We start from the raw sequence: 27,572 nt of genomic DNA on the forward strand, positions 1-27,572 counted from the left end.
AATTCGCCGCACTGCTACCATGGACTTAAGGAGAAGAAAATTGACACGTTATTTCTAAAACGTGTGCCGGCTTAAGAATGATGAAGGGGTATTTAGTTTAACTGGTTTCAATTGAAATGTTCACGTTCTTTACTTGGAAGATTTTTTTACGAAAGTGTAAATGCCTTTATATTCTTGGTTAGAGATTTTTTATTGAAATTTCAAGAGACACCTACCTACGCACTTGGACACACCCGTACAAACCCGCGCAACTCCTGGTATTTACGTCTTCACTCCGGCAAACAGGCATTTCAGCATACCACTCTTATAATATGTCGAAAAAATCCTCTGGAGAGCCAACCTTGTCCACTAAAGTAGGGCTCACAGAAGTTCCTTCTTCTGGTTCGCCGGTGTTGAATTTTGATTACAACATTACAGCCCATCTTTCAGCTTTGTGTTATAAGCGCAGATGCGCCCAGAATAGTTCACGCCACGCTTCGAAGTTACAATACTTGTTCCAAGAAAAAAATGGTACGAAGTGAAGCCGAACGACGGACAACATGACGCAGACTACCAACTTTCGGCGCATACAACTGCTGTTGTTTCCCGCCAACACACAAAATGAATTTGACAGCAGAAGCGCACTTGCGTTTTTGTTGTTGCGCCTGTATGATAGCGCAAGACGAGGAAAATAAAACCATTAAATAATAATAATAATAATAATAATAATAATAATAATAATAATAACAATAATATTAAATAATTTTGATAATTTTATTTCCATCACCGAACGATGGTAAATTGGTACACTGGTTTTTAAGGAAAGGAAATGGCGCAGTATCTGTTTCACATATCGCGGTGAACACCTGAACCGCGCCGCAAGGGAAGGGAGAAAGGTGGGAGTGAAAGAAGAGAGAAAGAGGTGCCGTAGTAGAGGTCTCCGGAATAATTTCATCCACCTGGGGATCATTAAAAGTGCACTGACATCGAAAAGGCGCCCGTGTGCTGTGCGATGTCAGTGCACTTAAATATCCCCAGGTGGTCGAAATTATTCCGTAGACATCCACTGCGCCACCTCATTCTTTCTTTCTTCTTCCACTCCCACCTTCCTCCCTTCCCTTACGGCGCGGTTCAGGTGTCCATCGAGACATGTGAGACAGATACTGCGCCATTTCCTTTCCTAAAAACCATTTTATTTGCTGCCCGTGCTTTCCTCATCTTGAAGTATCATACAGGCGCTCCAACAAAAACGCACGCGTGCTTCTGCCGCCTTTCGTATATAAATGAAGTAATTAGGACTACCAGCACTGAGATACCGCGCTGCAGGTTCATAGACTGATTGAAGGATTGATAGATCGACTGACTGATGATTCATGCACTAGATTTTTTTAGGGTGCACAAAACTACAAGTGATACAGGTCTCCAAAAAGAATTTAAAGGTGTCTGATATATTTACTGCATTCCAAGCGAACGCTGGCGTCATCCGTTCAGCGGCCGCCATTTTCTCGGAGCGAACAAAATTAAACGGAATGAAAAAGCCACAACACCTGGGCTCATGTTCAGGTTTTCGTAAATGTGCAGCCTTTTCCAGAAGTTTAGGGCACACAGCGGTTTGCTTTTAAGATGTATAGTAGGATTTTGGTACAATACATGGAAGTCCTAATCTTCGTACGGGGAGGACCAGAGTTGCCCTCACCTTCAAAAGACTTGGAACACCGGCGATGCTAACGAACAATGCGGCGCCGCGCACAAACACCCGGGGGTTTTACTATTTTGATGTAGAGTGTGCTTCACCGTATATCAAAACTTATTCTGGGTATGAGGTACATTACCTCGATGAAAGATGATGTGCGGATGCTTAACTGTGACTATCGGCAATTCTTTAGCCTCCAATTTTGGGCATGTTCACTTTTCTGTCCCGCTATAACACGAAAACCAAGAAAAGGAATTTGAAATATGATGCACACAAGGCAACGAAAATTTTGGCGTCAACCAAAAACCCGGGCACATGAATCAACTGGCTGGTCCCAGATGGACACAGCTATGAGGGACGCATCGTGCGCTTCGCCTCCATCCAGAATGTGGGTTCAATCCGAGTCGCGACCGCCGCGGCTCGGATTGAACCCACATTCTGTGCCTGAGGAGTCGAGTGGCTTTAGGAATACGATACGACTTGACCTCTCTCTCTCTTTCTCTCTCTCTCTCTCTCTCTCACACACACACGCACACACACACACACACACACACACACACACACACACACACACACACACACACACACACACACACACACACACACACACACACACACACACACACACACACACACCCACGCACGCACGCACACACACACACCGGTTTTTGACAACCTGTCGACGCCTTTCGGGCATGCGCTGCAGCGTTCTTGAGTTGTACCACATCATAACTGCGACTGAAAAACTGCTGTCGTACGGGGCCAACATAACCAAAATGTAATTACGGCTGCTTGCGGAGACCCACTCGTTGTCCCCGAAGATGACGTCGGAAAAGACGGCGAAGTCGCAAACTCCGTCAACTGGAAGCATTGGGATCCGCGCGTTATTGCCAGTCACGCAAATCAACGGTGCTGGACCTGCGAGAGAAAGGAAGCATTTCAATGTTAAAAAAAATGTATTTTCTCACAAAATTAACTTAATCTCGTTTCCGTGTGGGTGTGAATGCTCGACATAGCACTTAAACGCTGTTTCCTGTTTCCTACTCACGAAGTGTAATGCACGACTGCTCTTCGTCGCAGTCCGATTAATGACATCCTTTTTAGTCCATGCAGCTAAAGGAAGGTAGAAAATGTGCAGAATACGCATTTTAAAGCCACCGTTTGGAACCATATTTCCCTCACTTTTTAGGAGTTGCTCGAAAGCTTTACCTCTGCGTAGACAGCACTGGAGCTTTATTGGCAAGTCTAAACAAGGATCTAAAAGATTACGCTGGCCTGCCGCACAACTACACCTTCTTTTACAACTAGTGAGAAATCCGCATATATTCGCTCGAATGTGCATCTTCAAGACACTTTTATTATTTATTTATTTATTTTTAGATACTGCAACCCCCAAGCAGTGATTTTAGTAGGGTGGTGCAAGCGTGACTTAAAACAATGACACGTACAGAGAAACAACTTATTATACAATAACAATGGTTATACTGCTTATAACCCTGGCTGTGACCGGTGTTATAACTGCTTATACTGGTTATAACCCTGGCACTGGTTATAAAGTAGAAAGCCAAATAAACACATCAGGCACAGCTATGCTCAACAACAAGAAATAAATAAAAAGTTAAATTATCACACGCAAGGTTGCAGCACAAAAACAAACTAGAAAATAATACGTGAAATCGCATTATTCTGATCTTGATAAAAACGCAGATAATGTTGGTGCAGAGACGGCGTCGTTTTTCAGCTGATTCCAGTCAACTACTGTGCGAGGGAAGAATAAAAACTTGAATCCGTTGCTACGCGAGGAAAACTGGGTTATAGTTAGACCATGCATTGGGCGAGTAGCGTATCTGGAAAAGAAAGCTGACATTAGTAATGTGAGCCTTATAGAGGCCATTAATTAATTAGTATAAAAACTTAAGTCGTGAGTAACGAGTTCTTTACGCCAAGGGAGACAATAAAATCATAATATCAATGCCACAATAAAACTTCTGTGAGCAACAATGAAATTGAGGAGCCTATGAGCCTTTTAATGTTCTGTTAAATTTCGTCGAGTTAAGTTATTGTCCCCTTAAAAATATTAAACGGAAAAATTCCGCATCAAACACATCTTTCTATTGGGTAGACTCCCTACTTGGCGCTCGACCTGCGCGGACGCGCTACGCACGGGCTCCCGCCTCGCAGCCACTTTCTGGCGGATAGAGTCGGCCCCAGGGCCTAAAGCTTTTGTAAAGACATCCGGATCGTCATTTCGTGCTTGCGGACACCGGCGTTCACCAGGTTCACCCACGTTTTGCCAGTAGACTTCTTCTACCGACCATAGACATAGTGGGTTGGACCTAACATAGGCCGAACGCAGTGCGGAGTTCGCCCAAGACTTGCCAAGATGGAATACGCCGTTCAGGGTGAAACTATTTCGCCAACCAACCTTGCGTCCGGTGAATGGGAGACCGAGCACGACGTTTCAAAAGTGACGCCGCCGCCGCCAACAAGCCTCCGCCGGAGCACGACGACGAAGGTAAGTTGGAGGAAAATTGTGCCGCCAAAAAGAAGAGAAGGCCGCCTGCTCCCCGTAGACGTGCCCCGCTCCGACGCCTGCCTGCCGACGACTATAAGATCGTCTGTTGCCCGCGAAGTTGGATTTTAAACGACTTTGCACTTCGCCAGCTTCAACGTGCCGCCAGCGACGCGGTCAAGGTGCCATTCCTCGCCTCCCAAGCCGAGGATACCACTCGTGTCCCAAGTAGCCCGGCCATGTACGCGTACAACTACATTTGCATCGTCATTCTTTCCACGCTCAGCCAAGGACTGGAACAGCCTTCCACACGACATCACCGAAATCACCTGCCCATCAACATTTGCGAACTGTTTAGCTGCTACCTTTAACAGCGAATAATATTTGTATCTTACGTTTTTATTTTGTTTATTCAATCTGATTTTTCAATGTAACCCACCCTTATGTAATACCCCTAATCCTGGGGGCCTTTAAGGTAATAAAGTGAAGTGAAGTGAAGTGAAGTGTCAATCACTCGAACGACACAATCACGTTCAGCACGCCGAACCGCCAACGAGCTGCGGCTACGGAAACCTTAGTCTTCAAGATGGGGGACAACGACTTTGAGGTGGCGTCGTACGTGGCAGCGCCCGAAGACTCCATGAAAGGAGCATCTACGAAGCTTACGACGGCAGCCCCAAGGACGAACTCCGCCAGGGTTTCATGAACCGGAACCCGGGAATAGTCACCGTGGACCATCCAGAACCAATTCAGAACCATCCAAGTCACCTTTCAAGGCAAGAAGATCCCTAGTCAGATTTATTACTGGGGAACCATCTTCCGCGCACACCCGTACCGAGAGCAAGTAGAGACTTGCTTTAATTGTAGAAGAGTCGGCCATCGAGAGGATGTCTGCTACAAGCCCAAGACCTCCTAATGCCTCCGTTGCGGCGAAGACTACCCCACTCCCGCCGAAGGCAAGCCACCGACGTGCAAGCCCGTCTGCATCGTCTGCCACGGCACCCACAACACGGACAGTCGCAACTGTAAGCTGCGCCTAGTGGTGCGGCAAAAACCAAAGAACAAAAAGAAGAAAGAAGAAAACGGAGCCAACGGCGCCCAGTCTCTGGGTGCCGACCACCAGTCGCGATTCAGAACCCGATCGTCGTCCTCATCATTAGGCCGATCCAGTGGGGGCAGCAGCAACAAGTCCCGAGACCGTTCGAGCTCCTTCCCGCCACTACGCAGCGGCGACAGCAGCGGAAGAAGCAGAAACTCGAGCCGGGAAAGAAGTTCGAGTCGTTCGAATAAAAAGGTGACCGGGCCAGACATGGCCTCCCAGCAACATTATCCCGCCAGAGAGAAAAAACTAAAAACGCAGCAAGAGGCGTGAGAAATAAAATGGCTGAGGCTTAGCTAAGGTTAAGCCTAGTCAGATGCGAAGCATATTGATGGCTAGGCTTGGTAATACATGGCTTTCCTTGGTTGGCGTTCATCCCGCTCTTCATCGGTCTCTGTGGCACGCTGAAGCTTTCGCTTCTCGTTCAAATCAGCCCTGCTTCTAGGCGGCATCCCAACACCTGGCCGCCTCGTAAGTGCCCGGAGAGCGAGGCAAGCTCAGCTTTATACCGCTGCTGTAGCGTCACGTGGTCAGCTGCAGCGCCTCTGATGTGGAGCCTCCACCGCCGCGGCCGACCGCGCGAGCCGGCAGCCATCTCTCCTCTGCTGTGACGTCATGTTGTCACGTGGTCAGCCGCCGCGCCTCTGATGTGGAGCCTCCACCGCCGCGGCCGACCGCGCGAGCCGGCAGCCCATCTCTCTTCTGCTGTGACGTCATGTTGTCACGTGGTGTCACGTGGTCACGCTAAAGGTCAATGGTAGCTCCACCGCCGCGCTCGACGGGCTGTAGTGTAGCTCTAGTAATATGCTTCGCATAAAAGAAAACGCGGAACTTAGGAAAGAGGTAGCTAATATGAAGTATCTGATTAAAGAAATCAAGGTCAACGTAACACTACCTCTACACATCCTCATGTGCACGCGTGCATAACTCCTGCGCGATGCGCCTCCCCAGACGTTGGCAACAACAACGCGATGGAGGTTGACACGCGCACCACTACAGAACGCCCGGGCTCCCCTAAGGAAGGCAAGGACACCAAACGCATGGCAGGGACATCAGTAGGTTACACCCCGCAGTCGTCGCGCGCGTCGAGCCAGGAGAGCAGTGCCCGACTGCTCCCGGCACAGCGAAAGAACTGCGCACAGATATTACTACCGAAACAGGTCACATGGACTCTCTGTACAGCGAATTCGCTTCGTTCCAGCTTCAGGTCACTGCCTGAATACAGCAATTGCAGCAAACGACCTGAAGGCCATAAAGGAGATAATCCCCCCGCGATGGTGCACCCCACCACCGTGATCCAATCCCCTATCAAATATCAACATGGCCCCTCGCCAACAAATTGAGATTTGGCAGTGGAAGTGAAGGAGCTTTCGTCGCAAGCGAGGGAATCTGCAGTTACACATTCAAAGCCTCAATAGTCCACCGAGTGTAATAGCACTGTAGGAAGCTAGTGGCGCAGCAAAATTGCCGGGCTTTAAGGCATACCTGCCAGAGGGTTATGACGCGACGGCGCCGTCGGGCTCGTTTGCTGCCACCACGCGCATCGCAACATCACTGCTATACAGCACACACAAGAGCACACTACCGAAGGCTACACACACCAGTGAAAATTATAAGAAGTGGGACGCAAACCTCTTCGTCCTAAACCTGTATATCTCCCCAAAGATCAAAGGCACTAGCCTGGCCAACCTCATGGTCAAAACCCCTAAACTTGCAGCCAGAGCACAGATGCTGGTTGTCGGCGACTTTAACGCGCAACACTAGGCATGGGGGTATAGGAAAGCTACCCCTAAGGGGGTTAAACTATGGAAAACAATAGGGAGTCTAGGGCTATCCATGCTTAATAACCCCCGGGAATGCACACGCACAGGCAATAGGGTCAGCGTGGATACCTCCCTGGATCTAACTTTAACTAGAAACATTAAGGACGCTCAGTGGTCTAACACAGGCCACGCTATTAAGTAGTGATCAGTGCATAATATCCACATCATTTCACACTACACCACACGAAGCCTCGTTCGCAAAAGCTATTGTCACAGATTGAGATAGGTTTAGGAATTTACGCCATTTAACAGCTCCCAGAACAGTTACAAATCTTTCGGTACGGGTCGATTCCCTCAAAAAAGACCCAAAAGCTGCCACCACCTAGCAAGAGGTTGAGGAACAGGGTCAGGTTTCTGACTGTAGGTTGCAGCAGCGGCGGAAAAAGCAAAAACACAACAAATCTCTGTGCAAACGAATTTCACAACTTCAGCGATAGATAGAGGAGTACACACTAGAACTACAAGACAAGCAATGAGGCCAAATATGCGATAAAATGATCGGACAGATGGGCTGTAAACTGACATGGCAGCTACTACATCACCTATTAGACACCACACAGACCAAGTCTGCCCAACGTAGTCAGCTTACGCGAATGGTACACCAGTACACGGGCACTGCACCGAGCTTTTCGAGGATCTACAGATGCGATACCTAAACACTACCCCGGGTAACCCACTTCCCGGTTACCAGGGGCTCCCCAACGACGAGTTAGACGCAGACATCATGGACGCCGAGGTGTGGTACGCCCTCAATCAACTCAGCACCACCTTGGCGATCAGACCGGACGCAGTTGCCAACAAAATGCTTATAAACCTCGACCCCGGCTCGGTCGTGGCTCTCATAGACCTCATGAACATCTATTGGCGCGAAGGCAAAATCCCCACACGACTGGACACACGCGAAAGTCACCTTTATTCCCAAACCGCGCAAAAAACTTTTTATAGAGAATCTTCGACCCATATCACTGACTTCCTACATAGGAAAGTTGATGGAACACGTAATCCTCAACCGCCTACAAGTGTTTGCGGAAGACAGCGACTTACTTCCCCCCACCATGATTGACTTCAGAGCGCATCTGTCTACACAGGATGTCATGCTTCAATTTTAGTCCGACATCATAGGCCCGTGCATAGGGACAGGCACGAAGGCCGTGCTCGGGATAGACCTAAACAAGGCATTCGACAATGTCTCGCACGAGGCTATCCTTACGAACCTATCTGACATTAATCAAGGTGCGCGGGTATTCACATATATCCGGTCCTTCCACTCAGAGAGGACCGTGGAGCTCGCAGTGGGTGAGATAAAGTATGACCTCCTCTCCCTAGAAGGCAGAGAAACTCCTCAAGGTTCAGTCCTCTCGCCTTTACTGTTCAATCTGTCCCTCATCAGACGTCCTTCAAAATTGGCCGCCATACCTGGGTTGCATCATACTTTCTACGCGGACGGCATCACTCTGGGTAACAACAGGGAGTGACAGCCAAGTGGAGGGTACACTGCAGCAAGCGGTAGACATGGTCGAAACAAACGCCCAAGCGGCGGGCCTCTCGTGCTCGCATCAAAAATCTGAGCTCTCTGTACTCAGAAACAAGCCCAGAGGCATGCACCTCAAAAACTGCTTTCCCCCGCCTCCCTTAAACGTATGCGTAGGAGGTTTGCCCGCGAAGGAGGTTCCACCATACGCATCCTAGGGCTATACATGGAAACCAACCGCAAACACACCCAAACTGTTCACAAACTCAAATCTAATGTCAGTATGACGACGAGACTCGTCAGACGAATAGCCTACCGCAGACGAGGCGTCAATGAAAAGGATCTTTGTCGTCTCGTCCAGGCCTTCGTTCTAAACAGAGTAATATACCCAGTCCCCTACCTCCACTTCTAGGCAGGGGAGAAGAATAAAATCGATAGCATCATCCGACAAGCGTACATGACCACCCTCGATTTACCGCGTTACACGTCAACAGAGAGGCTCTTAGGGTTCGGCGTAAAGAACGAGCTGGATGATCTCTTCGAGGCACACCTCACGACACAAGCAAAGAGACTCACTCGTACTAGTGCGGACAGAGCCATTCTCTCCCGACTAGGAATGGGTAAAACACCTCCGAGCGGAGACGCGAAAACTCAGCTACCAAAACATATTAGGAAGAACCTGCTCATAAAACAACTCCCCAAAAACATGCATCCAATGCACCACGAGGGACGTCGTCGGCCCAGAGCATGCGCTCTGCATGATGAGTACGGACAGCACTCGGGAGTGGTGTAAGTGGATGCTGCGCAGTAACAACACAACAAGGCCTACGCATTGGTGGCCGTGGATGGGCCCGACGGACTGCTCGCAGCCGCGACTACCAAGACAAGCTCCTCCAAGATCGCGGAGGAGGCGGCAATAGCTTTAGCTATAGCTAATAGCCCCGCTTATATTATTTCCAGCGACTCAAAATTCGCCGTTCGCAATTTCGCGATTGGCCGAATAGCACCCACCACCCTTAGCATCCTTGAAAAAGCAGCCCAACCTCCCAGAGAGGCCGAACTGATTCGGGTGCCGTCCCACTCGGACGATCCTGGGAACGAGGCAGCTCACAATAAAGCCCGAGGTTTCGTCAACCGGGCAGGGAGCTCGCCTATTCATTCGGAGTTTACGAGAGACGCCATGACCTCTTTTCATGACATTACCCATCATGACACCTTGGGCAAGCGATTTTATCCCCCTCCGGCTAAAAGTTGTCCAAAGCACCAGAAACCACGTGGAGACGGCTTGAGACGCGCTCCCTGACAAACCCCGCGTAACTGTCACTCATGCACCCCTCGCAGTACGAAGCCCAGTGTTTTCGCTGTGGCGAACGCGCCGCTTACGACCACTGTAGGGTCGTAATTGTAGGGATTGTAGGGAAGAGCCGCCTCCGGCGCAGCTAGTACAAGTCCGTTCTCTCGAGCGGTGGGACGCTGTGCTGGACAGCTCAGACCCGAAGACGCAACTCCGGGCCAACCAGGTCGCCAGCAGTCATGGACTAGCGGCCACCTAACATGGTCCTCCGATCACCAAGCTCTTTTTGACGAAATAAATGTTTTGCAAGCCAAAGTTCTGTTGGTTACGTGGCACCTTCAAGCCCTGCCGTTACGCGACAGCGAGTGATCTCAACCAACCATTTTGTTTTGTTTTTTCAAATTTGTCGCTGTGGTTGCTTTCCCGTCCGCTTAGTATATCGCCGTCCAGCCTAATAAACCGTCCAAAGGTTTTTGCTGATAATTAATTAATCAATCTATGTGAGTGAATTTTTTTTATCGATCAATTATCACTCATCAAATAGATTTCAATTCATTTCAAGCTTTATTTTCACTCCTTTGCTTCTTATCCAGTATTTTGCCGTCCACTGCAGGGCAGAGTGAGTGAAAGAATAAACAGCGGTTACTGACATCCTTGATGACATCAAGAAGGAAAGGTTTGGTTTGGTTTGGTTTGGTTTATGGGGTTTAACGTCCCAAAGCGACTAAGGCTATGAGAGACGCCGTAGTGGAGGGCTCCGGAAATTTCGACCACCTGGGGTTCTTTAACGTGCACTGACATCGCAGAGTACACGGGCCTCTAGAATTTCTCCTCCAAAGAAATTCAACCGCCGCGAAAGGAGGAAAGGGATTGGGCAGGGCTTATAAAGACCCTCACTAGCATTCATGCTAATGGTAGCAGAAAAATAGAAGGAAAAGGTGCAAAAATTTACGATAGATTTTTTTTTAATTTTACTTACTTCTTAATGTGCTCATTTCTATGATCCATCTTGGTCTCCTTCTCAACCACTCTTCTGACGGAATCAGTGATTGCTGGAGTTGATGTAAATTGTATTACCCTTCAATATACGTTCAAGTTGTGTTCAGCGTTTTTTTGGCGTGCTAGATGACCGGGGTTCAAATACCGGTACTGCGCAATTCTCTATCGGGTTTAAAGAAAAAAGCTCCTCATGTCGATGGAGTTGCATAACCAGACCTGGGGTGCAGCCTGATCTCAGTGACCAGAACCGACAACGCCCTTCCTCACCAGAACAGGATTTGGCCACCCTGATGTAGTACTTGACTGCAACCTTTTATGAACAAACCAATTACCGGCAAGCTATCTCTGTTAAAGATCTGTTAAAGGAGCGCCAAAGCATGAGGGCGTCTAACTCCACAGACTGAATAAAACTAGCAGAGCTATCGAAGTTAATAAATAAGCGCAACGTAGCCGACATAGGGAAGTTTAACATGGATAAAATCAAGTATGTTCTAAAGAACGCAGCTCCCCAAAAAGCAGTGAAGAGAAAACTAGGCATAGGTAAAAATTAGATATACGCGACAAGAGAGAAAGAGGGAAATGTCGTGAGGAATATGGATAAGATAGTTAAAGTAGCCGAAAAGTTCTACGCAAATCTATACATTAGCGAATGTAATCAGAACGTTAATGAGAGAGGCGTTAGAGCACAGCATTGGGACATCCCGCCAGTGAAGAAGGAGAAAGTACAGAAACCTTAGGAGAAATGCCAAGGAGGAAAGCAGCTGGTGAGGATCAGGTAACAGCCGATTTGTTGAAGGACGGAGGAGAGATTGTGCTACAAAAACTAGCCACCCTGTATACGCAATGCCTTGTGACCTCGAGAGTACCAGAAGCTTGGAAGAACGCTAACATTATCTTAATTCATAAGACATGAGATGTCACGGACTTGAAGAATTACAGACCAATCAGCTTATTGGCCTTTGCCTACAAGGTATTTACTAAGGTAATCGCTAATAGAGTCAGGACAACCTTGGACTTTAGTCAACCAATGATCAGGCAGGGTTTCGTAAGGGATACTCGATAGCAGACCATATTCACGCTATCAATCAGGTGATGGAGAAATGCGCATAATATATACCTGTCTCCTCCTCTTTTCTTCGTTTTTTTTCCTCTTTTTCATGGCGGCGAGGGTTAACCGTGTGTGAAAAATATACCAACCCCTATATATAGCCTTCATTGGTTGTGAGAAAGCACTGGCCTCTGTGGAAACCTTGGCTGTCACGCAGGCATTACGGCACCACGGTGTAGAAGATTGTTACGCGAAAATATTGGAAGATATTTATAAAGATTGCACAGGTACGATAGTTCTCCATATAGTCAGCAATAAAATTCCAATAAGAGAAGGCGTCAGGCAGGGAGACACGATATCGCCTATGCTATTCACTGCCTGCTTACAGGAGGTGTTCCTAGGCCTCAAATGGGAAAAGTTGGGGATAAGAGTTAATGAAGAATGCATATGTAATCTGCGATTCGCTGATGGAATTGCCTTGTTATGTCACTCAGGACATAAACTTCAAAGCATGATCAACGGGTTAGACAGGCAGAGCAGAACAGTGAGGCTAAAAATTAGCGTGGGCAAAACTAAAGTAATGTTCAACAGTCTAGCAAGGGAAAAGCAATTCGCAATTGGTAGCGAGAGGCTGGAAGTAGTAAGAGAATATGTCTACTTAGGGCAGGTAGTGAACGCTGATCCGGATAATGAGAGGGAAATAACTGAAAGAATAAGAGTAGGGTTGAGCGCAGATGGCCGGTCCTCTCAGATCAGGAATGGCCGTTTACAAATATCCCTCAAGATAAAAGTATAGAGCAGCTGTATCTTACCGCTACTCACCTATGGGGCGGAAAGATGGATTAACAAAGAGGGTTCAGCTTAAGTTAAGAAAAAGGCAGCGAGCTATGGAAGCAAAAATTATAGGTGTAACGTTGAGAGATCGGTAGTGGGCGGAGTGAGTGAGGGAACAAACGCGGGTTAATGACATCCCAGCCAAATCAGGAGGAAGAAATTGGCATGGGCAGGGCATGTAATGCGAAGGCAAGATAACCGCCTGTCCTTATGGGTGACTGAGTGGGTTCCAAGAGAAGGAAAGCGTAGCAGGGGGTGCCAGAAAGTTAGGTGGGTGGATGAGATTAAGAATTTTTCGGAGATACGATGGCTGCATCTGGCAAAGGAAAGGTTGAATTGGAGGGACATGTGAGAGGTCTTTGCCCTGAAGTGGGCGTAATCAGGCTTATGATGATGATGATGTTATTTACTCTGTCCTGAGAAGGCGCTGAGAAAACGTGCACAACCGATTTCATAGTTGTCTGAGTGCAACCAGCGCTTGTTATTTTTATACCTTTGATTACATCGTGAAAGTGTAATTAGCTCGTTTGCCCCGCTTACTCGACCAAACTGTGGACCGTTTCTTACATTTCATCAAGCCCACTTCGTTTTAGCTTCTTAATTGCCGAAGACGCACAAAGGCTTTACAACAAGATTACCGCGTGCTCTTGATGAATAGTTCCCCGCCTCTTTAAATGTGCCTGCAAGCACTTCTCTATTCAAAAAGCGATAGAACTGGTAAAACACCTTGCATGTCATGTTGCCCCCAAACAATTCTTTCTGAAGGGCAACAAGAGCGCCGGAATTCCAGGTGTACAGCATTTAGCTTTTGCAATTTCTCTTAGTCAAAGTCTGATCTTTTTTTTTTCTGTGCTTGCGCCAGTGGTAGCGTAGCCTTATCCGAGTAGGCAGCTTGCGATCACTGGCTGCGGAGAAGGAATCGGAGTTGCACGTGGCACGCATGCTTTCACCATTATCTTGAAAGACGGCCCTGCCAACCGCGCTCTCATGGGCGGGCTAGAATTAGATACGAGCACAATTTATTAAAGCGTTAGCATTAAAAGGATCGGTGCAAACTATATCAGTAGCCAGCCAAGAGCACGCTGCACAAAATCCAGAAGGCTGGTTGGTATCTTCCTCCCGTAGCGAGCAGCATTATGCCACTTTCGATAGAACGATCTTTCGCGTGTTAACCTCGGATATCACGAGCTTGAGAATGCCACGTCGAATATGCGTCGTGTGCGTCTTCGTGTGCGTCTTCGGATATAACGAACATAATCATGCCACCTCGACTATATCGACCTTTCGTGTCTGTCCTGGGACGCAACGAACTTAGGGCGTTGACCTCAGATATAACGCAACCTTAGCTGCTGGCGCCTTCAAACGATATACCAAGAACCGCCGAAGAGTTTTATTTATTGATTGGTTCGTGTTACTCCTATATAGGCCTTCTCTGCAAGAGTAGTGAATAAAGCGTGGAGTTAACTACTAATACAGGCGATAATTTAAGAAGAACAGGTACAACACTGAAAAATATCCATGAATAATTGAAACATAAAACAGAAAAAAAACGGGAAAAAACAATCGGACACTACCATCAGAGCGAATGAGGTAATCCAATCTTTTGATCTCTATTTCAGTATTGATATCCTGTCGCAAACTGTTCCATTCAGTCACATTCGAGGAAGGAATGAGTTACTTTAGTCGTTGAGTGGCACTTCATGCTTTTAACATTGAAAAGAGGGTACTGTGAGGGAAAGACTACATGATGGTACTGAAGAAACTCTCGCAAACAGATGGATGGTGCTAAAGCGTACGAAAAACTTTAAACGAGCAAGTTCAGCGTAATGTGGGGAGTCTTCCACTTCGTCGTGATTTTTTAATGCTGAGACGCTTTTGAATGGTGTGGAGTCTAAAAATCTAAATCGAAGGGCACTTCTCTGCAAGGATGGAGTGTTCGGGATGAAGCCAGCTTTGTCACGGTAAAAACCCTGCTGCTGTTGCCTCGACAATACTTCATCCCATTGCGTAACACAGGACCTCTCTGATACGAAAAAATTGAGCCGAATAACGCGAAGAGTGTCCTTTAAAACACGGAAATTGTTTGCAGCAGCCTCTGCTCGCACAGCCATAGCAGTCATGTATTCTTCTTTGCGGCGCTGGATCGACGCTAAAGCCGTCCCCTCCAGTGGCGGAGCTTGTGCCCCGTACTCATTCTTAGAAACTTCAAAATGCCGAAATTACCAAAACATTCAGGGCTCTTGTCTCTTGCCCCCTAACTTATGGGTTAGTTAGTTGGTCAGTTGGTTAGCTGGTCAGTCCGTTAGTCAGTTGGTCAGTTGGTTAGCCCTTTGGTCAGTTGGTTATTCAGTTGGTTAGTCAGTTGGTCAGTTGGTTAGTCAGTTAGTCAGTTGGTCAGTTGGTCAGTTGGTCAGTTGGTCAGTTGGTCCGTTGGTTAGTCAGTTAGTTGGTCGGTCGGTCCGTCCGTCCATCCGTCCGTCCGTCCGTCCGTCCGTCGGTCGGTCCGTCGGTCGGTCGGTCGGTCGGTCGGTCGGTCGGTCGGTCGGTCGGTCGGTCGGTCGGTCGGTCGGTCGGTCGGTCGGTCGGTCGGTCGGTCGGTCGGTCGGTCCGTCCGTCCGTCCGTCCGTCCGTCCGTCCGTCAGTCCGTCGGTCGGCCGGTCGGTCGGTCGGTCGGTCGGTCAGTCAGTCAGTTAGTTAGTGATGTGCAAATTGGGAACATGCCCAAGAGGATAAAGAGCGAGCAATGACGTCGAAAAATTCAGTGAGGATGGTGTAACTTGTCTCAAGCGGGCGGGCGGGCGGGGCGTTAATTTTTCAAAGCAACAAAGCACTTGCAGTGTGGACGCCGCTATATAACTCAGTGTCTCTTGGTGACGGGCCTTTGCCGCACTGTAGCAATATCGTTACGAGAATAGTACGCCTGCCAGGAGGTCTTCGCCACTGGGCATGAAGGTCCCTTAAAAAGTGGCTTTGCCATGCCTCTTTAGAGTAGTCAGGAGAATTTGTATCCAGACTGAAAATTACACTTCACTGTCCCAGAATACCATGCCGTATTCATTTTTTGGCTGGAATAGAATGGTATAGGTAAGTTAATTACGTGGATAGGCGCGTGTTGTAGGCTACGTTAGAGAAGACAAATTCAGAGGTTAGCTAGGGTGAGGTCAATATGGTAATGTCATATTAAGTCAAACTGAGCATGCACCCCAAGGTTTTTTAGGCAGTCTGTAGTTGTGCAGTATTGTTACTAGTAATCTAAGTGAATGAAATACGAAATGAACGACGAATGAAACCAGTATGTTTAGTTTTAGAAACACTCAAGCTCATTAGGCAGGACGAACAGCACGAGCTTATTGCGTCCAGGTCTGATCGCGGTCAGCATCACTAGTAATGTCACCTTAAATTGCGCAATCATATCAAATTCGTACTATAGATAGCAATATTAAAATATAAATAAGAGAAACCAAGAATGATTATGCAATAACAACCAGCCCGGCACCTTTCCCTAACCATTAATCAGCTGTGCGGTTCATTCAGAGGTTCACGTGCCGCGTAGGGCCGCGTAGCTTCAGTCTCAATACAATGTACTTAACAAGCCGAATATCCTAACTCGCCACTGTTGAGTAGTGGATTAGGCCCTTTAACCGTGGAGTTCATATTAATATCACCAAGCCGGCATTAGAACATTGCAGTTGGTTCGCGCCTTAAGTACTCACGTCTAATCAGAACGATTTCCAGCAGAGTGGACACGTGTGGACGACATGTTTCGCTCCTTCCTTTCTTCCCTGCAGGCGCTCAAGAGCTGGCGATTACTCACCCACGGACACCACCGGAAGGCTGCCTACGTCGCGGCCTTTGGGCGCTGGTGGCTTGTCGAAGTCTGTCGCCTCGTGGGCGCCCTGGTCGCTGGGCGGCAGCGCCGGTTGTAGCGGTGGTGGTGCCGGTGGCTCCTCTGTCCTCACGGTCTGCTCGGGCGGGGCAGTCCTCGGCATGTCCGTCTCACTCGTGAAGGGTTCGGTTTCGGAGTTCCTGCGTCGGCCTTCGCTCTTTGGTCTACCCGGCATCTTGACCACTGGCGGAACTGCAGAGTTCGAGCAGCACCAGCCGCGCGGCTTACAACAAACCAGCTAGAGAACAGGCAGAGCTTTGGCTACAAACATTCTTAGTGCCGCTCTCATGAAGAGGAATGTTTATGGCGCAAGGGAGCCTGGGACCGAAGACAGCCATGACACAAGGTGTATTGGTCTACTCAAAGTGGGCTCAAAGACCCAATTTCTAAGCTTTTCACGGTAAAGAATCCGAGCACCACGCTAAAAGAAAGCATGTGCCAATGGTATCACCGATGGGTACCAGGCATCTCAGGGGACTGAACCCTGCACCTCCCGCGTGCGAGACTCATGCTCATCCAAATAGGCCGCGCTGCGGTCTCCCATTGAATTGCTGAATAATGTCTAGAAAAGCTCCGCTTTAAGGAATATGACGAGATAGCATAGTGGGTTAAGTCTAATGCATGCAGAATATCACTCTACTCTTTACATTCAAAGAACCTTCACAGTCTTCATGCCACTCCTGGCGCAGTGGTGTAGCGGTTGAGCTATACGCCACTGCCCTGCGATGTAAGATGCTCCCAGTGGTAGGCCTTGTGCGGGCCAGGTTGTTTTTGCAGAGCGACCAAACCTTAATTTAACTGCCACCTTAAATGGTGGGCAGTTTGCTCACTATCCGGTGGGCAGATCGTGATGACGCCTCAAGGTCAAGTGAACTAGCTGGCCCACCGGCCTCCTAGGTTGCTCTTTGGCACCACCTTCCAGAGTCATGTTGCACACACGGCGATACGCGGCTTTACCTAGCAGAATGAAGCTATCGGTTTAGAAAAAGGCACCCCTACACACTGCGTCACCGGGTAGCGGAGTTTTTCAGGGGGGTGCTCCTTTGATGAATGAAGGAAGCCACACTGCAATTGAGGGTAGCACGAGCTTTCTTTGACGCATTTGGTTTCCAAGTTTAAAGGAAATTAACAAATTATGTGAGTGTCTGCTCCTTAATGCTGGTTAGGGATTTACGCGTTGATGGACAATGAATCCATGGTAAAACAGCGCGGAAAAAACACGAGGACGGAACAAACCCGACAACACGAGCGCTGACTTTCAACTGACGATTTATTACGCACATTTGTACATATATAGCATTCCCGCCAAACACTAAACAGAACAAAAAAACACTGCATCATCACTGAAAATATTAAATCTACATATCTACAAATGCATGCTCCAAAAAGGTGATTTCGCGGTTAGCCAGTGATAATGAGGGCTTACTAATGCATGCTGTACCCCCTTTGTCAATGTGATATGCCTCTACTATTTCCCTTACTATCTGATCCTTATGTTTGAAGATGACGGATGTCTGATGAAGCAATGGGGCGCACGTGTGCTCAGGTTGCCTGCAGTGAAGCGCCAAATTCGAACCGGCTGCCTTGTCCAAAGAATTATGGTGCTCCCTCAGGCGTTCGTTTAGACATCTCCCAGTCTGGCCAACATACCACCCACCGCAAGAAAGGGGAATCTTATAAACAACACCCTCGATGCACTCAACCCTCCTCTCTACGTGTGCTGTGGTACAACCACCACCGATCCTCCTTCCTAGTAGGGCCTCTCGCTTCCGCTGCACAGCTCGGCAAATGTTGCTTAATTTTATGCGAGACCAGAATACCACATCAATTTGAAATTTTCGCCCCACTTTCTTCAGACGGTGTGGAAATGCGTGGACGTATGGGATGACAGCTATCTTCCGGCGCTTAGAGACTTCATTCGCCTGAGGAACACGCTTATGGTCCGATTTGATTTTGGCCACCAACCTTTCGCATAACCTTCCAATAGTTGCCTCAGGAAAACCAGCGTGCTTAAGCCTGGAAGTTTGGCCTTGCACTCCTTCCTCAATACGATGGACACACGACTTGGTCAGAGCGGCGCGAACACAAGACAAGGCGATGCCTTCCTTTACCAGCTTGGAATGCCCGGACTGAAAACTGAGTAAGGGCTTTACGGAGCGAGGCGAATACAACCAGCAAACGTGTCCGTGCTCAAGTCTCAGCTCCACATCCAAGAGCTGAATCCTACCTTGTTTAACGTTCTCCATGGTGAAAGCAAGTCCATGACCATTTCTGACAAATGTGTTCACGACATCCTGCGTTCATTCTTCGTTTTTTACAAAACCGAGGTAATCGTCCACGTATCTGTGTACTTTCAGCACGCCGTCCGGTAACTCTCCTGCAATTGCTTTGTCAATTCTACTAAGGAACAAGTCACTTAGCAGCGGACCACGCGAGAACCAATGCATATCCCGGAACGCTGTATAAACACAACTTCATTCCATTCAACAACGGTAGACCGGAGGTACATACACAGCACTTCAAGAAAAGCAACAACAGATACACCGCAAACATTGCGGAAGCGCACTTCATCATTTTCCTCACTTATACATTCTCTTACAAAGCGCAGCAAACACTCATGAGGAATCGAATAATATAGATCCTCGACGTCAACACTGAACACATGACAGTCACCAGGATTATTGTTCTGAAGGTACTCGAAAACGACCTCAGAGTTTCGCGTTCGGAAAGGGTCTTCAAAAGCAAGGGAAGCAAGCGCCTTCTGTAAGTAGCTGGAAACAACCAGCTGCCACGTTCCCCTCTCCGAAATTATGGACCGAAACGGAAAACCTATTTTGTGGGTTTTAACCGTAAAAAATATTTCAAGCGTACTGCGTTCCTACTTTTTTACGGACTCAAGCAAATGGTCGAGACTAACCTTTTTAAGAAGGGCGATGGCACGTCTCTTAACTTTTGCGGCATTCTCTTGCACGTGTCGAAAATTCTTGGAAATGGCAGCAAAAGCTTTGTCCGAGAACACGCTCTCCTTCATCACAACAAAGCACCCTTCTTTGTCTGCTATCAGTGGTCTCAGGTGCCTCGCAGCCAGGTGGTTCACCAATGCTTCAAACCATTTCGAAGCTTTACGCTTGCCAAGGGAGCCTTGAACCGCCGAGAAGCACTCGGAGACGCACTGCTGGCGTTGCACTTCGGGTACTTGCCCAGCGATTCTCCTTGACAAGGCCAACTCTTCAACTGGTAATAGCCGTGGTTCAAAACAGAATTTTGGTCCCAGCTCCAGAGTCTTGCGATGGCGTTCCTCCACAACAGCGTCATCCAAGACCACTACCCTTCCTCGAGTACAGGCAGGCATGCGTTCCTTGCTCGCAGACAACGAGCGGCGGACCTTGTTCCACAGGAAATCAGTGTGCCGGTCAGCTGTCTTGCACGACTCAACGAACAGTCGGCGATGACTTCGTTCACGTCCATTCCCACAACAAACATTCAACCTTTATTCGAAAAAACGCGCTTGTCTCCACCATTCCGAGGCGAAAATACGGCAGATCCTTCTTGAATGGCCGGGGGAAGGCTGCAACCATCCACATATGCGCTGAACTTCCACGGAGCACGAGTGATGGTATTGAGGAAGGAGTGCAAGGCCAAATTTCCAGGCTTAAGCACGCTGGTTTTCCTGAGGCAACTATTGGAAGGTTATGCGAAAGGTTGGTGGCCAAAATCAAATCGGACCATAAGCGTGTTCCTCAGGCGAATGAAGTCTCTAAGCGCCGGAAGATAGCTGTCATCCCATACGTCCACGCATTTTCACACCGTCTGAAGAAAGTGGGGCGAAAATTTCAAATTGATGTGGTATTTTCGTCTCGCATAAAATTAAGCAACATTTGCCGAGCTGTGCAGCGGAAGCGAGAGGCCCTACTAGGAAGGAGGATCGGTGGTGGTTGTACCACAGCACACGTAGAGAGGAGGGTTGAGTACATCGAGGGTGTTGTTTATAAGATTCCCCTTTCTTGCGGTGGGTGGTATGTTGGCCAGACTGGGAGATGTCTAAACGAACGCCTGAGGGAGCACCATAATTCTTTGGACAAGGCAGCCGGTTCGAATTTGGCGCTTCACTGCAGGCAACCTGAGCACACGTGCGCCCCATTGCTTCATCAGACATCCGTCATCTTCAAACATAAGGATCAGATAGTAAGGGAAATAGTAGAGGCATATCACATTGACAAAGGGCGTACAGCATGCATTAGTAAGTCCTCATTATCACTGGCTAACCGCGAAATCACCTTTTTGGCGCATGCATTTGTAGATATGTAGATTCAATATTTTCAGTGATGATGCAGTGTTTTTTTGTTCTGTTTAGTGTTTGGCGGGAATGCTATATATGTACATGTGTGCGTAATAAATCGTCAGTTGAAAGTCAGCGCTCGTGTTGTCGTGTTTGTTCCGTCCTCGTGTTTTTTCCGCGCTGTTTTACCATGGATAGTAATAACCAAGTTGCCCACCTTTCTGTACTTCTAAAGGACAATGAATATTTTCCATGTATTATGACATGTGTTTTTTCCAACCTGGAGTGAAAATTTGAAAGAAAATTGCTGCGACAGCGTTTTGTAAAGCATGAACTTCCCGCACCGCATAATTAAACGAACTCGGCAGCAGTGGTGCTCCCCACGGAGTTACACAGCACGGATTCGGACCGGTACATTGTACGGCCCGGCGGTAGAGATCCCGGCTGCGGCATCTTTTAGATTACACTCCCTTATAGCTTCACAGAGCTAAGCTATGATAAAATGCGACTGGCTTTTGGTGCGTCAACTAAAGTAAGTACTCGTGCTACCATAAAACAGCTCCAGCAATAATTGTTTGGCAAACTGGAAAAACATTAGCAAAATGTTTATGTTGTAAGGCTAAAGAAGAAGATGCGTCTGATGTTTTGCAAAGACGAAGACGAAGCAGCCCATGGGCGTCGCCTGTGGTGCTCGTCAAAAGAAGGATGGCTCCATACGCTTCTGTGTAGATTACCGCCGCCTTAATAAGATTACGCGCAAAGATGTCTATCCCCTCCCACGCATAGACGACGCTCTGGACTGTCTGCAAGGGGCCGAACTGTTTTCTTCCCTCGATTTGCGTTCCGGGTACTGGCAACTTCCTATCAAAGAAGCCGATCGCCCCAAAACCGCCTTTGTGACACCGGATGGCTTGTATGAATTTACGGTGATGCCCTTCGGGCTTTGTAACGCCCCCGCGACTTTTGAGAGGATGATGGACACCATTTTGCGCGGACTTAAGTGGAAGACATGCCTTTGCTACCTCTACGACATTGTGGTCTTTTCCGCGGAATTTGACACCCACCTCTACCGTTTGAAGCACGTCTTTACCTGGCTCTCTGAGGCCGGCCTGCAGCTGAACTTAAAAAAATGCCGTTTTGCCGCCCGTCAATTAACCATCTTAGGTCATGTTGTCTCTAAGCAGGGCGTCAGTCCCGACCCAGCGAAACTTCGTGCTGTGGTTGACTTTCCCAAACCTACCTCCATCAAAGACCTGCGCAGCTTCCCGGGTTTGTGCTCGTATTTCCGCCGGTTTATTCGCAACTTTGCGTCCATTGCTGCGCCTTTGACTCAACTGCTGTCTGGAAGTGCGGATTTATCACTGTGGTCTCCAGCGTGCGACGACGCATACAACACCTTGCGCCGTCTCCTCACGGCGCCGCCCATTCTGCGCCATTTCGACTCGGCCGCTCCTACCGAAGTTCACACGGACGCCAGCGGTGTTGGCCTCGGCGCTGTCCTCGCCCAACGAAAACCTGGCTTCGACGAATACGCCGTTGCTTATGCTAGCCGCACACTCACACCAGCAGAACGCAATTACTCCGTAACTGAAAAAGAGTGTTTGGCGATTGTATGGGCCCTCGCGAAGTTTCGACCGTACATCTATGGGCGCCCTTTTGACGTTGTGACCGACCACCATGCGCTCTGTTTGTTGGCTTTGCAACCTGAAAGACCCCTCCGGCCGCCTCGCTAGGTGGGCCCTTCGCTTGCAAGAATATGATATCCGCGTCGTGTATCGCACCGGCCGCAAGCATCAAGACGCCGATGCACTGTCACGCTGCCCCCTTCCAGCCGAGATTGCCAGCCTTTCCACCTCCGGCGCTTCTCTGCCCTTGCTTCGCCTCAGCGACATGCCTTCAGCGCAACGCATGGATCCATGGATCGCTTCCCTTCTCGACTTTCTCGCCAACCCTACGGCTGCTTCACCGTCACGTGCGCTCCGCCGCCAAGCTGCCCATTTTGCGATTCGTGACAACCTACTTTATCGCCGTAACTACAACTCCGAAGGTTGCAAGTGGCTGCTCGTTATTCCACGTCACTTACGCTCGGAGATATGCTCATATTTCCATGCTGCCCCCCACAGCGGTCACGCGGGCGTTTTCAAGACCTATACCCGCATACGGCTGCGCTACTACTGGCGCGGAATGTACACCTTTATCATGAAGTACGTGCGCTCATGCATTCCCTGCGAACGTCGCAAGACACCTCCCCATCGTTCTGCTGCTGAGCTGCAGCCGTTACCCTGCCCTCCACGCCCATTCGACCGCGTTGGCATTGATTTATACGGTCTGCTTCCATACACTGCAGCCGGCAACCGTTGGGCTATAGTAGCGGTGGATCACCTTACACGATATGCCGAAACTGCTGCCCTTCCGGCTGCCACAGCGACGGACGTCGCCTCCTTCATTTTGCACCAATTCATCCTTCGCCACGGTGCACCTCGTGAACTGCTCAGTGACCGAGGCCGCGTGTTCTTATCTGAGGTGATGAAGGCGCTTCTCAAAGAGTGCAACACGATTCACCGAACAACCACCGCCTATCATCCGCAGACCAATGGCCTCACTGAACGATTTAACCGCACCCTCGGAGACATGCTCTCCAAGTACGTCGCTTCTGACCACACGAATTGGGATCTTGTCCTTCCGTACGTTACTTATGCATACAATACCGCTACGCAGTCTACCACCGGATTCTCTCCTTTCTTCCTACTTTACGGCCGCCAACCCTCTGCTACTATCGACACAATTCTCCCTTACCGCCCTGATGAATCCGAATATCGGCCTGTTTCCGAAGCCGCGCAACACGCCGAAGCCTGCCGCCAAATTGCCCGGTCACTAACGACTGACACCCAGCATCGCCAGCGCTCCCGCCTCGACCAAGACCAAACCTCACCGAACTACACTTCTGGCGCACTTGTGTGGCTCTGGATCCCTTCAGGAACTCCCGGTCTCTCCTCAAAATTTCTTGCGAAGTACCATGGTCCCTACCGTGTGCTGGAGCGCACCTCTCCGGTTAATTATATCGTGGAACCCCTCACGCCGTCTCCTGATCTCCGCCGCCGAGGACGGGAGACCGTTCATGTCCAGCGCCACAAGCCCTACTACGACCCCGCCGTCCTGACATCATCCTAAGTCGCCAGGATGGCTCCTCTTGTCCCCGGGGCGATCGTAAGGCTAAAGAAGAAGATGCGTCTGATGTTTTGCAAAGACGAAGACGAAGTGAAAGTGCTCTCGAGAGTTTTTGCCAGCGCTACGCTTGTGCGTCTTTTGCCGACTTGATCCCAGACTGCTGCCGTTGCCGTTCCCGTCGCCCCAGTACCTCGTAACAAACCCCCCGTTACAATGTTTATGTTTATGTTTATGGGGTTTAACGTCCCAAAGCGACTGAGGCTATGAGAGACGCCGTAGTGGAGGGCTCCGGAAATTTCGACCACCTGGGGTTCTTTAACGTGCACTGACATCGCACAGTACACGGGCCTCGAATTTCTCCTCCAAAGAAATTCAACCGCCGCGGCCGGGATCGAACCCGCGTCTTTAGGGCCAGCAGCCGAACACCATAGCCACTGAGCCACCGCGGCGGCTTATTAGCAAAATGGGTCGCAGTGCTAACCACATGATATACTATGCACTGGTTGTCACGAAACACCTAAACGGGCGAGTTGGTGGTACATGTTTAAAGGCAAACAGCGCAAAGACGAACACCGCAGCATGCCGTCCTGTGTTTCTTCTGCTGCGGTCTTCGTCTTTGCGCTGTTTGCATTTCAATAGGTTGTCACGACTACAAAAACAAAATGGTTTATGGCTTATGATGCTTAATGTCCCAAAGCGTCTCAGGCTACGAGGGACGCTGTAATGAAAGTCTCCGAATAATTTCAAACACCTGGAGTTCTTTAACGTGCACTGACATCGCACAGTTCACGGCTCTCAAGCACTTCGCCTCTACCGAAATGCGGCCCCCGCGCATGGAGAGGAGCGCGATCGACCCCGAATCTTTCGCGTCAGCAGCCGAGCAACCATAACCATTGAGCCGCTGCGGCTGCTCAAAACTAAAAGAAGTTTACTCGGCGGCCAGTAGCTCACCACTGCTACCAATCTCTCATACTTTCAGTTCCTTTTAATTACTAAGAGGCAAGATTTCACGGCACTTACTCGCTGAAAAGAGTTTGTGAAGTACGATACTGCAGTTGCACCTCTTTTTACAAGCAGCACATAGATAACAGAGAGAAACTCCCTCATACATACATCCCAATGCAGGATATCAGGTTCAAAAAATATATATGATAATGTCTTAACGTGAGCGTTTGGTTCGTGAAAAAGTGGTTTGAATCTGACACTATTTGTATTTTTCAGCAATACTGATAGGAGCTATGTGCCAAGGAAGCGGTGTTTTGATTGTTGGGAGCGAAATTATGTTTGGAATTTCCCATTTGGTAAGCGCACAAAGAAGGACCAGAAAACTCATTGCGCTCTCTGAGAGGCACATAACCCCACTGCAGATAGACAGGTATAATTGGCACCCGTTTCGAGCCGTGGCAATGGCGACTGCCATCTTGATTACTAAGTTATAAAAGCAGCGCCATTTTGGAGGCAAATAGGCGAAATTTTATTAGCACAGGAAAGTACTCAGAGACAAGCACTCGAGCCCTTCGGTTCTGTGGCGAAATTAGTAGCGCCATACGCTTCAACGCGTAGAAGTTGAAACCTGCTTCTTGAATTTTTTTCTGATGCTTTTTTTATACTTAGAGTTAACAGCACGCAAGTCATCCACAATATGCCCTCAGTGTGTGTTACCAATTAGATTCGATTCGGAAGTGCATCGGACCCAAAATTGCTGTTTAAAAAGCTGTTAGTTCTACGAAAACATAGCGCAAAAAGGACACGGACGACACAGAAGTGGACAGGACAGGCGCTAAAAAGCTGTCAGACCAGCCGGGAACGCATTTAAGCGTGCATACTGGCTCTCGTCCTGCTGCTATTGTAGTTTTTTGTCTGTACCTTTACTAAAAGGAAAATGCTGTACCACATAATGCGTAGAGTTCTGCAGCATTAGTGTCCAGCGGGATGAGGCCCACCGTGTCGCGTTGATTACGTACGACCCTCAGCCAAGAACACACCTTGCGGCTCGTCCGGAATTTCATCTCGCCGACCAAACTTGTCGCTGGATCTGCGGCCCGAGCTGCCTCCGCCGCCGAAGTCTCTGCTGCCCCCGGCTCGCGATTCGTCGTCGCCTATCTCGGCATGGATCTTGCGAATGGCGACGCGTCGGGGAGCTGCAAGTGTACAATGGCCAGTGCCACTTTGCACATCGTTCATCAACGGTTACCGTGAAGCAAAATGTTGGTCTTTTAAAAAAATATATTATAGAGCCCTCTGCGCTGTCCTCTACAAAATGCGGTAGTCACTCCTTGGGATTCGTTCGATAGTCAGGACGCAACTCAGCTTCAAAAGCAACGATGCGATTTGTTACTTTGAGCAAATCTTATTCATCCATGCTGTCGACATTGTTGTTGTAGTATTCATATTGCATTCCTAGTATTCAGACTAACCGTCTGTGTAAACTGAAGTCGGAGATGTATTTCGACGCCTTTAAGAGGACTCCCCTAGTGAAGACGTGCTTGATGACACTGCCATGTCGTGTTCTTGGCTCTGAGTCTGCTGCGTTTAGTGCCGCGTTAAAAGCCTGCGTCAAGTATTGAGGGAAACACTGATTTGCTGTATTTGAAGCGACCAGGTTTAAATCCCCCTTTATGATCACTGCCCTCTCTATGTCTTCTGAGAACTTTCGCAGAAGGGTACTGCAGCACCAAAACTGCACATAGCCAGGTTGATGGATAGGAATTCGTGTATTGTTGCACCTTTGTTGCACCGGAACTTTAGTACACTTTCATGACAACAGCATTGATGCCATCGCACGCGATCTGTGAGAAGAACACAACACATATATCCACAACTGACGTAAACCTTTCTTCTGGATCTCAATGGGAATTGTGATTTCACTCGTCCTGAGATGATGCCTAACTCCACGCCTTGTTTGGAGCCTCGCCTTGTGTTCATGAGCAGTTTCGAAGTGCGCCGTTGTCGGGCTCTTTGGGGCATTAGTTGTAGGCGCTCTTATTTCGCATTATACTAGTGTGCTTCGTATCGATGGCGCTGGGCAGCTGCATGTCGCCGTTTTCTTTCAGGGAGCTCACCCTTTGTGGGTGGTGGCCGTTTGCGAGGCCTCAAGTCGTCCAACACGACAAATTCCCCAAAATTGGCGAGCTAGCGCCGGTGCGCCCGCGATCAAATGGCCACATGTGCCTATGTGCGCGGCGCTCTGGCAGGTCCAGCTGAGGTGAGCGCGCGGCGGCGCACCGACTGACCACCCGCTCGGTGAGCGAGCGCCATTACGAAAGGAGAAGGATATATACACTGCGAAATCTTGGTGATGCAGATAAATAATCCTTCGCATTAACAAAATCATATTTTGGAAAGTTTCTTTGAGTTTTCTTTTTTATTGGTCCTACACATTGTGAAATCTTGGTGAAGTAGATAAAGAAACGTTCGCGTTAACAAAACCACAGTTTGGCAAGTTTCTTTTAATTTTCATTTCTATTGGTCCTCTTGCATCTGTCCC

At 48.7% G+C, this 27,572-nt stretch overlaps 1 protein-coding gene across 1 annotated transcript in view; it reads right to left on the reverse strand.

Annotated features, from left to right (window-relative positions):
- LOC149344350 (uncharacterized) overlaps positions 1 to 27,572 on the reverse strand; it is a 77,850-nt gene that overhangs the window by 30,412 nt on the left and 19,866 nt on the right. Inside the window, exons 4-6 of the mRNA XM_089547220.1 lie at positions 26,071 to 26,226; positions 16,567 to 16,830; positions 2,459 to 2,590 (exon numbers count right to left, since the gene is read on the reverse strand). Coding sequence (XP_089403346.1) covers positions 2,459 to 2,590; positions 16,567 to 16,830; positions 26,071 to 26,226 — 552 coding nt within the window. The remainder of the gene's footprint in view (positions 1 to 2,458; positions 2,591 to 16,566; positions 16,831 to 26,070; positions 26,227 to 27,572) is intronic.

Source organism: Amblyomma mixtum, chromosome 5 (assembly GCF_055824585.1).
Source record: "Amblyomma mixtum isolate Tamu chromosome 5, ASM5582458v1, whole genome shotgun sequence".
Taxonomy (NCBI): domain Eukaryota; kingdom Metazoa; phylum Arthropoda; class Arachnida; order Ixodida; family Ixodidae; genus Amblyomma; species Amblyomma mixtum.